This window comes from Oratosquilla oratoria, unplaced genomic scaffold, assembly GCF_046742065.1.
Source record: "Oratosquilla oratoria isolate Oo_2021 unplaced genomic scaffold, ASM4674206v1 SCAFFOLD53, whole genome shotgun sequence".
Taxonomy (NCBI): Eukaryota; Metazoa; Arthropoda; class Malacostraca; order Stomatopoda; family Squillidae; genus Oratosquilla; species Oratosquilla oratoria.
The window spans coordinates 1,443,485-1,454,872 of NW_027467717.1; the positions used below are offsets into that span (position 1 = coordinate 1,443,485).

Here is an 11,388-nt window from a genome sequence, read left to right on the forward strand (position 1 = left end):
GTAAACAAATACTTAAGACTGTGTATTTCGAGCACTATCAGAAGAGGACCACAGATAGTGGTCGAAATATAAAGGTTTTCTGTCCATCTTATCCTCCGACAGTGGGTCAATAAGTCATATTTTACAAATGTGCTACTACACTAAACCTTCCTAAACAAAACACTTGTTATGTTGTGTAGGTGATTGAAGGAATAACGTATCCTTCGGGTGAAGCTGTCGTGAAAATAAGTGAAATTTTGCTCGAAATCATTCTCTACTAAGGACTTTGTAGATCTGAGGTTAGGTTTTGATAGAAGTAAACGAGTTGGGCACTTAGTGGCCAGAAGATTGGATCGTAATAACCAAGCCCCCGTCCACGACCATGACCTACTTAGAATGCCAATGCGTTGAATCCCCATTGCCTCAATAACTGCGTCATAAGCTACCTCGAATGTTCAGGTAATTAATCCTAAGTCAGTTAAGTTACTGTAATAGTTGATCAAGACCTACATATATTTTGTTGAGTACCTTAATTATTGAATAAGAGCCATATATATTTTATTTTCTTACTATTTTCTGTTGTTACAATTTAATGACAATTGAATAAGATCCACATATGTATTCTTACTATTTTTGTTGTTGTTGTAACAAGTTAATGACCATCGAATAGGGTCCACATATATTTTGCTACAATTTAATAATCAATGGATAGAAACTTCGAAATATCCTTTCATTACCCAACCTTAAGGGAGGAGAATGGAATAAAATAAGGTTTAATGAAGAGTAGCTCCAATTACAGATAATATATATATATATATAATTGACTTGGGTGGTGGCAGCGATACCTACTCAGCCATTAGGTTTGATATCATATTTCCCAAGTCACCATTATATGGATATATTCTATTTTTCCCATAGGAGGTGCTCTTGATTAAATACTATTCTACATGAGACGTTGTAAATATCTTGCCCTTCCTTTCATCAATTGAAAGATAATAACATTTATTAATTATAACCTCCAACGCCAACGGCACCACACCTTTCCCTCCCTATCCTCCTTCACATTTAGCAACTCATTAAAATACTCTGCCCACATTACTCTCACTGCCTTCACTTCCATTATCCTCTAACCATCTGCACCCTTTACTTTTTCTTCTCTACTTGATTCGCCTCCTCTTCCACTTTTAATTTCTTTCCAAACATTTTTCATTACTTTCAAAAGTTTGTCATGTCATAAAATCCCTGGACAGTGGAAGGAGGAGGTGGTGGTTGTGGGGGCGTGAGAATTGAGGGCATGATAATTCTCACGCTTTGGTGAATTGGCGAAGGGGGATAGCAGCAGTGGGAGCAAAATCCAGGAGATTCGACTCCCCGACCGGGACCAAGCGCGCTCCCTTCACGACTCGCATGTATCTCAACAAAGGATGTGTGTGTGACAATTCATACGGTGGTTCACAATCCTAGGCTAATCAAATAAAACATGCTCTAATGCTTTTTATTGACGTTAATTTCACAGTGAAGGTACTGACATGCAATTGGAATATTTTAAGAGATTCGAGTAGAATTGAATAGCAAATTTAACTTATGTATTATGCCTGTCTAGCCCTGCGCTGCCCTAACTAATATATATAGAAAATACCTCTGTGAATTCCATAAGTCTCTCCGGGGATACTGGGCTCCCTGTTCTCGTCCTCATATGGCTGGATGTCTTCACTTATGCAGGATGCGGCTGCTATCTGCAGATACACACAGCTCGGAGGGCGACGGGCCTCATGTCGCTCCTCATGGGTGGCACCTCGTCGCGGGACGTGGGTCTGATCCTGAAGGCATTTTTCAGTTTCCCTACACCGGCTTAAAGTTCCTTTCTGTTCCTGGTGTCTCGCATGTGGTTCAGCAAACAGTTTAAACGCGGTGAGTGTTCCCAGCAGGCGAAACTCGCGGTAACACCGATCAAGCCTGTTCTCACAGGCGTCGGGGCGTCAAGTGCCACTGTCCACAACTCAACGGGGCATCACTCGTATCACAGTCCCCGGTTCAATAGGTCCCCGGGGGTTTTTGCACCTGAATCACTAGAGTAGGGCCTGACGGTGATTAAACGGGTCAAAGTCATGATTGGAATTTGCGATGATCTCTCTAAGAGAGCATAAGGCCCATTTGGATCTTCCGAGGACACGTGTCCCATTTCACTTCGTGTGAACTCAAGCTGAACTGCCGGGTTTCAGCGGGCATCGGGTCACTGCTTGCCCATACAGCGTGTGGCATACACAGTGACCGGCACTTCTTAATTTCGAATCAATAGTTCCGTAGGGAATGCAGTGTAATGTACACGTGGGAACTGAATAATTTCTAGTAGTCCTATGAGGTAGTCACTAATCACGAGAGAGGACGATATGATCCTAACTAGCCTAATTAAAACTAGCCTAAACAATGAATGGCGGGCGCGCAGGGGGTTGGGGTGTGAAGCCATCATGAAGCCCAATCCAACGGTAACACTCGGGTGAAATACACAAATTCTTAATCATAAGTAACAGGTTACAATTACAGGGAGAAACAGAAAACTGAGAGGTACTGGAATCCCACTATTAACAAAACAGTCGCATCTTTGCTCGCAGGCACATATAGACACTTTGAACAAGGAGGGGGGAGGGATTTCCTGAGCAATTAGAAGTCTCTCTTAAACTCGTTAAGACACTGCAATTGACTGCCAAATTGGCACAACAGTTAATGAAGATAAGAAGGAAAAATATCAAGAAGTATTTGCTAAAGGCTTTAAGAGTTCCGGCAATATCATAGAGTAGAGGAGATTGATAGCCTAAAAAGGTCGAAAGGAGACGAAAAATTACGAAACCTATGTCGGCTAGGCCCTTGAGCGAAAGTATTTTGTAACTGTGGTTTGAAAGCAGTTGAAAAAAAAAGTTAGTAGGTTGTGTATCACAAACCAATTTTATGACATCATACTCCTACCCCACTCTACATCTGCTCCTTTCTTTGCCTCCTTTATCGTATGCCTTACTTCTCTTCTCTTTACTTTGTACCTCTCATATGATCCCCTCGTCCTAAATTGTAACCAATCTATAGAAACGTTAAAAAAAAAAACGTTACTGACATTGCTGTACACACCACGATGATCACGTGGCATGGAACGCGCGTGATGTCGCTCACGACCTGACGTTTCTCTAACAGTGCGACCCTGCTTAACCCGACCTAACCTAATATAGTGCAATTATGTAATTACGCACCACGGGTAACTACCCACGCGGTATATATATCGGCTCCCGCCTCATGTAAAATCAATTCGCTCGTACTCCACAATAAAGAAGACGAACTCACCAAAACCTCCTTCTCTTCACCACAGTATCATCGCTACATTACCATTAACTTATGGTACTTATTTATGGTGTCAGAATACTCAGAATGATAGTGGCTATCCATTTATATAGATATAATTGCATCTATGAGAATGACAAACAACTTTACATATGCCGTTTTTTTTTTTTTTTTTTTTTTTTTATGGGAACATGCCAGTGTGAAAGATTGTAGCCACCTTAAGATAACAAAATTTTATGTTTTCACTATTCACTGCACTGGCAACACTTCTGCAAGAATTTTTAGGTTGGGTGCCATTATGCTTTCTCCACCTCAGACCCCACCAAAAACACAATGGTTAAAAATCGTTACTGACGTTACTGTTATAGTACTATGCGGTACTTGGTTGGGGGGTTTAAAATACTCAGAATGATAGGAGCTATCCAATTATGTAAATAAAAGTTGCATCCGTGAGACTGGTATTCTTTAACTCATGCCCACACATTATAGGCGTTTTTACCAACGCATCAGAATATCAAACGCTAGCTAACGCTTTCAAACATGTTTGAAGTTCTTATCAAACGACTGGGAGAGGCGTTTGAAGATACGGCAGCGAATATGCTCGGAATAGCTAACACGCACTCTGATTGGCTGGAAGGTATTGCCATTCCTATCACATTAAATAATTACAATTCTGAGGCCCTAAGGATTATGATAATTGTTTTATATGAAAAGAAGATCAAAGTAGTAACTTGTTCCTGGCATTAGAATTCCAAAGAATTGTCCATAAGACTTGAAATAAATGGTTGTGTTGTCTTGTGATACCTCAACACAGTTCAGACATATGTCTAGTGAGGGACGTCCGTGTCAGTTCATGTGGTTGTGACTTCGTCTTCCAGTTATGTGAACTTGGTGTAGTTTATGCTATATATCCGTATAATACTTGCTGAAAAATAAGAATTAAAGGATTACCTTATTGCTGTATGCTATTGACATCCGTATTAAAGCAAATATATCGGAGAAATGATATTTGTTTTGAATGCTGCTCAGATAACACGAACATTGCGTACATCATGGACGCTGTGCTTCAGTAACGTTCAGATCATTCCAACCACATAAGCCCCAAAATTTCCACCAACATGGAGCGAGAACTGTAAGTAATGAATGAAAAGTATTTTGTTATAGTGTAACGGTTTCCATTGCATCTTTTGTATTACTGGACACTGCCTACATCACCTGTAATGGGTAAAAAATAATGAAAACGTGAGATATGATATTTGAATACTCAAGAAGGGGTCTCCCTGTCGACCAAAGTCGACCAACGCCGACCAAAACCACACAATAACGGTTTTTGCTCAAATGCATAATCTATATATAAAAAATAGCGTATGGTTGCACTATTTGACCTATTTTCGTTGAAATGTGTGATTTCCAAGTAAAATGATTAAAGAAAAGTTACGTTTTTATCCTCTGCAAAATTACCAACCGCCGACCAAAAGCCGTCATTTTTTTGTTTGGGTTTGGTCGGCGGTTGGTAATTTTACAGAGGATAAAAACGGAACTTCTCTTTGATCATTTTACATGTGGAAATCACACATTTTAAAGAAAATAGGTCAAATAATGCAACCATATGCTAATTTTTATATAAAATTATACATTTGAGCATAAACCAACATTGGTTTTGGTCGGCTTTGGTCGACTTTGGTCGGCGGTTGGTAATTTTGCAGAGGATAAAAACGTAACTTCTCTTTGATAATTTTACATGGAAATCACACATTTTAAAGAAAATAGGTCACATAATGCAACCATATGCTATATGCATTTGAGCAAAAGCCGTCATTGTTTGGGTTTGGTCGACATTAGTGAGACCGCTCAAGAAGTATTTGGAACCGTTACTTAACGTAGGTAATTCAACAGACTGTAATTACATTTTATATTGCACATTACAGATACCCATGTGATTTATGTGACAAGAGGTTCCTGAGCAAGAGAGCAGCAGATATGTGCTACAATTACCATGTCGACTGCTGCCTCAAGCCTCAGGCAGGACCATCTTACGGTAAGTTTCATTAATATTATTATTATAATTATTATTGTTTTCATGTATGGATGGTGAAATAAGGTATGAACAATCTAAACATTCCTTGGTGTCCATCTTGAATATACATGTACAGTATTTTCTTTTTGAAATGAGCACCAATATATTTGCAGAAATGGTTGGAGCCTCTGGTAGTATGGAGGGCAGCAGTGACTTATGTACACTTGATGTGGCACTACCAGTACCTGCTGTTGACTGTGGTACGTACTTACAGAAAAATCACATCCACAACATTGAACCTTCGTGGAATGTGAATACGGTAGTTCAGTGTTTTAAATAGAGCCTTGCCTAGAATTATCTCCTTATATTATTACAGTAAATAGTTTCAGCCTTTTCAAGGACCTTAATTTGTAGGGCTGTACATTGTACATACCATCATAAATACATTATGATAAACCATTTTATGTTATTATATACTTAGTAATTTTATCCTTGACAATGCCCAAAGTACATACATGTTTCAAAGCACATGCAGTTTATATTGTTGGTATTATTTTGATTTTTTTTTTATACATAGCACCAATATCACATTCATAACCAGTATTCATCTTTCCAAATCAATTACTGTCTCTGCCATGTTACTATACTCACCAGAATATTGGAGAACTTTCTGTACCTTTTTTTTTCTTGTTCCTACATAAGTACTTTGTTCCCCTACAGAGGATGAAGAAGTGGACAACCCAGAACCATGTGAATCACTCGCAGAAGAGGGTGTCCAAAAACAGAGTAAGTAAATTAGTGGTATTGGTTGGACACTTATACTGAAATATTACAATACAAAATAATCATGTATGCCAGGGCATACATCAGTACTGTAATTCTTTGGATGAAACTCTATGTAAACAGTCCCACAGATTGTTTCTTCCAAACAGTAAAGCTTGACCATTGGGTAGCCTCTAATTTTTGTATGTTTAGGCCCTTGTGGCATGACTATGTCAGTCTTTAGTATTGTGTTGTGCTTCTAAATATACATGTAGGTCACACATGTATTTTTTCTTCACTGTTTCTTATATCCTGTATAATTTTGCACTTGAAATGATACGACTTCCTTACTATAATGAGTGCCTAATTTTTCAGGGAAGGGAGGGAAGGTGAAGGAACTGTGGAATTATGAGGCTACAGAAGCACTCCTGCAACTTGTCAAGGCAAACTACACGCGCCTAAATGACAAGAAAACAACAAAGGCCGTTGTGTGGAAGGACATCACCAGAGTGTTGCTGGAATTGGTAAGTTATTATGTAGGCCATGTGAGTTCATTTATTGATATTCACCATAATAATCTGTTAGTAACCACAATTCATTACAGCTGGAGTATCACATTTAATATATTTTTTTTCCTTCAGGGACTAGCAGGCATCCAACTGCATCACACTGAGGTATTAGTTAAATGAAAACTGTTATGCTGTATGCATGTCTATTATGTAAGCAGTGCACGTAATATGTTCCTGTCTGGATGTTGCCTAAAAACAATGATGCTTTTCTGTATGTGGCATATGCTATGTGTCAGGTCCTTAGCCTCTCAGTGTTACCTGCCTTTGATATTGGGAAGCTGGTTGCCAACTGCTTGATTCGTACATGATTTTGTACATGCATGTATGAATATTAAAGGTCAGATATCAACAGATATACCATTCGCTAAAAATCATCGTATTGCTCGAAAAAGTACTTTTTAAAAGCGTACAAATAAAGTTTTTACCTATTACAGAAGAATTTATTCAGAAAATTCACTTTTAATTGCGCCTCGCATACCACTTTTCCGAAGTCTAGATAATCAGAATAACAATATTGTTTGTTTGGCAACTGTGACGTCACGAATGCGGAATTCCCCGAACCTTTCCCGAAGCGCACGGGCGGAATGTTTCGAATAGCAGACGACGCAATGAAATGAAGACAAAACTGTTTTTTGCCAAATTTGATAAGATGTAGATGGTGGAATTATGGAAGTCTTGATATCTGACCTTCAAAGGTCAGATATCAAGACTTCCACAATTTTTTGTATTTACAGTTTAATGTACATAAAAAAACATACTGACAGTATTCTATATAATTCCACCATCTACATCTTATCAAATGTGGCAAAAAACAGTTTTGTCTTCATTTCATTGCGTCATCTGCTATTCAAAACATTCCGCCCGTGTGCTTCGGGGAATTCCGCGTTCGTGACGTCACAGTTGCCAAACAAACAATATTGTTATTCTGATTATCTAGACTTCGGAAAAGTGGTATGCGAGGCGCAATTAAAAGTGAATTTTCTGAATAAATTCTTCTGTAATAGGTAAAAACTTTATTTGTATGCTTTTAAAAAGTACTTTTCCGATGATTTTTAGTGAATGGTATATCTGTTGATATCTGACCTTTAATAGCTTTTTAAGTGACAGCATGGGTATGGTAACTGGATTCTGTATCATAATTTTGTTGCTTCATCATTACTTCATTCCATTTTCCTCCTCAAGGTTAAGGTACCATCGTCATGAAGCATCACACTGTAATTCACAGTGTGATCTGCATTCCAAGACTGTAGTGCCCCTGCTCTATGTCTGTGTTTTGTATGCTATGAACCTAAAAAATTTCTTCACATATTTTTGGTTTAAAAATGGTTAACCAGACCATTACTTTGTGCTTCCCAATTAATGACCTCTCTCTGTCATTCTGTCTGGATGTTGCCTACCACCTTTTCTGTATGTGGCATATGCTATGTGTCAGGTCCTTAGCCTCTCAGTGTTACCTGCCTTTGATATTGGGAAGCTGGTTGCCAACTGCTTGATTCGTACATGATTTTGTACATGCACGTATGAATATTAATAGCTTTTTAAGTGACAGCATGGGTATGGTAACTGGATTCTGTATTATAATGTTAGTGCTTCATCATTACTTCATTCCATTTTCCTCCTCAAGGTTAAGGTACCATCGTCATGAAGCATCACACTGTAATTCACAGTGTGATCTGCATTCCAAGACTGTAGTGCCCCTGCTCTATGTCTGTGTTTTTTATGCTATGAACCTAAAAAATTTCTTCACATATTTTTGGTTTAAAAATGGTTAACCAGACCATTACTTTATGTGCTTCCCAATTAATGACCTCTGTCAAATGTGTGTTTAGGAATCCATATGATGAAAAGATGCAAGTATCAATTAATATTGAAAAATATTAATTCCACTTTGACTTTTCCCCCAAATTAGATCCCAGGCCTGCAACTGAGACAAGTTGTGGCTAAGTGGCGATACCTCAAATCAACATTCCATCATTATGAGGACTACAAGAAGGCAAGTGGGAGGGGAAAGAAGACTGAGCCACGATATTACAATCTCCTGTCCTCAATTCTGAAGAATCGTCCCCTGTCCCGGCCAGATCTGTATGTGTTGGAGGGCACAGAAGTGGGTACTAGGAGTGTGGCAGAAATTGAGGTTGACAACCCTGTGGAAGAAGACCCAGCCACACAAGCCTCACTACTAGACCCTCAGCATGGTGAAGCCTCGCAACGTGCCCCAACTCCTCCTCAAGCATCACCACCAGATCCTCAGCCTGCTCATGCCTCACAAGCCCCACAGCCTGCTCCAGCCACACGTGAGGAGCCACCTGCAGCCCGAGGGAATGTCCCACCCCCACCCCCAAGAAGAACAAGAACCAGAAGCTTAAGACCCTCTGCAGACAGAAAGGAACTGTTATTGTGCGTGAAAGAGATGAAAAATACACTGAAAACATGTAGTGATGAACAAGAAAACAGTATGGCAGAAGTAAAAGAACTTCTGTCTTCCGTTGTGCAATGTGATAGAGAACGCCACGAAATGGATAGAGAACGCCACGAAATGGACATGGAATTAAAGAGGGAGAGGTTAAATATCCTAAGATTAAAAAGAATTGAATTAGAGCGCAGACAAAACAATAAGTGATTTTGTAATAAAATATAATACCAAATGACTATAACACAATGTTTTGACTGAAGTCCATCTTTTTATTACTTTTTATAAACATCTTTTTATTACTTTCAAATTTTTCTGTCATACTCCTACCCCATTTCACATCTGCCCTCCTCTTTGCCTCCTTTACCTTTTGCTTTACTTCTCTTTTCTTTTCTTTGTACGTCTCATATGACTCCCCCGTCCTCTTTTGTAACCAATCTGTGAATGCTCGCTTCTTCTCTTCAACCTTCTTTGTTTCCTCATCCCACCATTCACTACCCTTTCTTCTATTTCCCCCTGTCCTTCTTGTTCCACACACCATCCTTGCACACTTTAAGACTCAGAGTCAAAACACTTTTCAAAACACTTTTACAAAATTTTGGGAGGCACAATCAATAAAAACCATGTACATATATATGTGAATTTTGTATATTTTTGTAACATAAACATATAAAGAAATGTAAAAAACAATATAGGCTAATTATTGAAACCCTAAACAGTCGTACTCCAGGTTGCTTTTACTTTTTCCTGTCACTCACTGTAGCATTGCCACTATTGCCTGCCTTTTTAGCACACCAGCCTGGTCTCGTGGCATGGCAGACAACAATGAAGAACTGAAATACTCAATAGCGTCATCCACCAGCCCTTCCCTCTCGAGGATGTTAATTTCATCAGGCTGAGTTATTGATATGTTGTGAAGAACACAGCATGCTTTTATTATTTTAGGTATCCGAAGAATATCGGCATCTACATGCTTCAATCGTCGAAACCTACCTTTTAAGAAACCAAAAGCATTTTCAATTGTAACTCTTGCTTTGGAGAGTTTAGTATTGAAGAGAATTTGTGCTTGCAATAAGTTTCCAGAGTTCTTAAATGGTACCATTACATGCTTTTGGACTCCAAAGGCAGAGTCTCCTACAATATGATATTGTGGTGATGGGAAATAATTTAGGTCACCGTTTTGGATTTTCTTATAAAGTGAAGTTGACTTTAGCACTCGGCTGTCATGTGCAGATCCCGGGAAGCCCACTTGAATGTAGGAAAAACTTTTATTAGGCAAGCAAACTGCAAGTAAAATGACACTGTGTTTTTGTGTTCTATCAACATAATCGGCCTGCGTGGGTGCTGGAGCTTTGATGTTAATGTGGCATCCATCCAGAGCCCCTACCACACCGGGAATTCCTCCCATTTCTTGGAATTCATGTGCAATTTCAGAAATTTTAGGAGGAGTTGGCCACAAAAAGACATCCTTTCCTGCATTGCAAATGACATCAATCAGTCTCTGGACACAGTCAAAGACTGTACGTTGCGACACACCAAACATCTCTGAGATTTCCCTGTAGGTACTCTGCGTTCCTAAATACCAGAGTGTAACGTACAAAGCTTTTCTTGGACCCAAATAAAGGCTGGATCCTGAAGGGTTCAGACCGTATGCTTCATGTATGAAGTCCAAGATGAGGTCAAAAGATTTCCTTGTGAGGCGAAGGTTCCGGAAGAAGTCCATCTCGCTCATGTTGTCCAGGATGTCTGCCAGACCCTCCTGTTTTGGATGGTGTTCCCTACAATACAAATGCGAACCAAATTAGTATACTGTACAATTGACCTTAGTAGAAGAATGAGGTTATGCTGAATTTTACAATTAGTATTGGTCGACAATAACCCAGGCAGTACCATTGACTCCCTTAGGAGTCATGTTTTGAAATATTCTATAAATTATCTACATGATCATTTTCACTTTAAATTGTCTTAAGATACAGATATCAGTAGATACTACTTGTCTATGAAGCAAAATGATGAATTTCTAAAATTTCATGACTTCAGCGATTTTGTGTAATTCACCCTTACACACTATTTCATTTTTAGAAAATAGTAAATGTCACCTTACACATTCATTACCCTCTAAATTAAAAATAACATATATTCCCCTTCAAAAAAAACTTGTGTTTAATTGTTTTCTTAAAAACTGATTTTATTCAAATTATTTTTTCTTAGTGACTCCCGATGGAGTCAATGGGACTTAGGGGTATAGATGTATACAATATATTGTTGATTATTGACATAAAGAAATAAAAGCATCAACAATAACAACATAATCTGAATATCAA

General features: G+C 38.7%; 1 protein-coding gene across 2 annotated transcripts; it reads left to right on the forward strand.

Moving 5' to 3' along the window:
* The first annotated feature begins 3,510 nt into the window (after positions 1-3,510).
* On the forward strand, positions 3,511-9,754 carry LOC143023637 (uncharacterized). 2 transcript variants are annotated; one of them, XM_076182221.1, is made up of 7 exons: positions 3,514-4,438; positions 5,235-5,344; positions 5,497-5,583; positions 6,044-6,109; positions 6,461-6,609; positions 6,727-6,759; positions 8,564-9,754. In XM_076182221.1, the coding sequence occupies exons 1-7, from the start codon at positions 4,425-4,427 to the stop codon at positions 9,272-9,274; spliced, it is 1,170 nt and encodes a 389-aa protein (XP_076038336.1). In that variant the 5' UTR covers positions 3,514-4,424; the 3' UTR covers positions 9,275-9,754. The 2 variants fall into 2 exon arrangements, with proteins under 2 accessions (XP_076038337.1, XP_076038336.1); XM_076182222.1 differs by lacking the exon at positions 6,727-6,759 and having other exon boundaries at positions 3,511-4,438.
* The last annotated feature ends 1,634 nt before the right edge of the window (positions 9,755-11,388 follow it).

Coding starts and splice junctions, on each gene's coding strand:
- LOC143023637 (XM_076182221.1), top strand. Junction 5,584..6,043: donor AGTACCTGCTGTTGACTGTG/GTACGTACTTAC, acceptor GTTCCCCTACAG/AGGATGAAGAAGTGGACAAC. Junction 6,610..6,726: donor CCAGAGTGTTGCTGGAATTG/GTAAGTTATTAT, acceptor TTTTTCCTTCAG/GGACTAGCAGGCATCCAACT.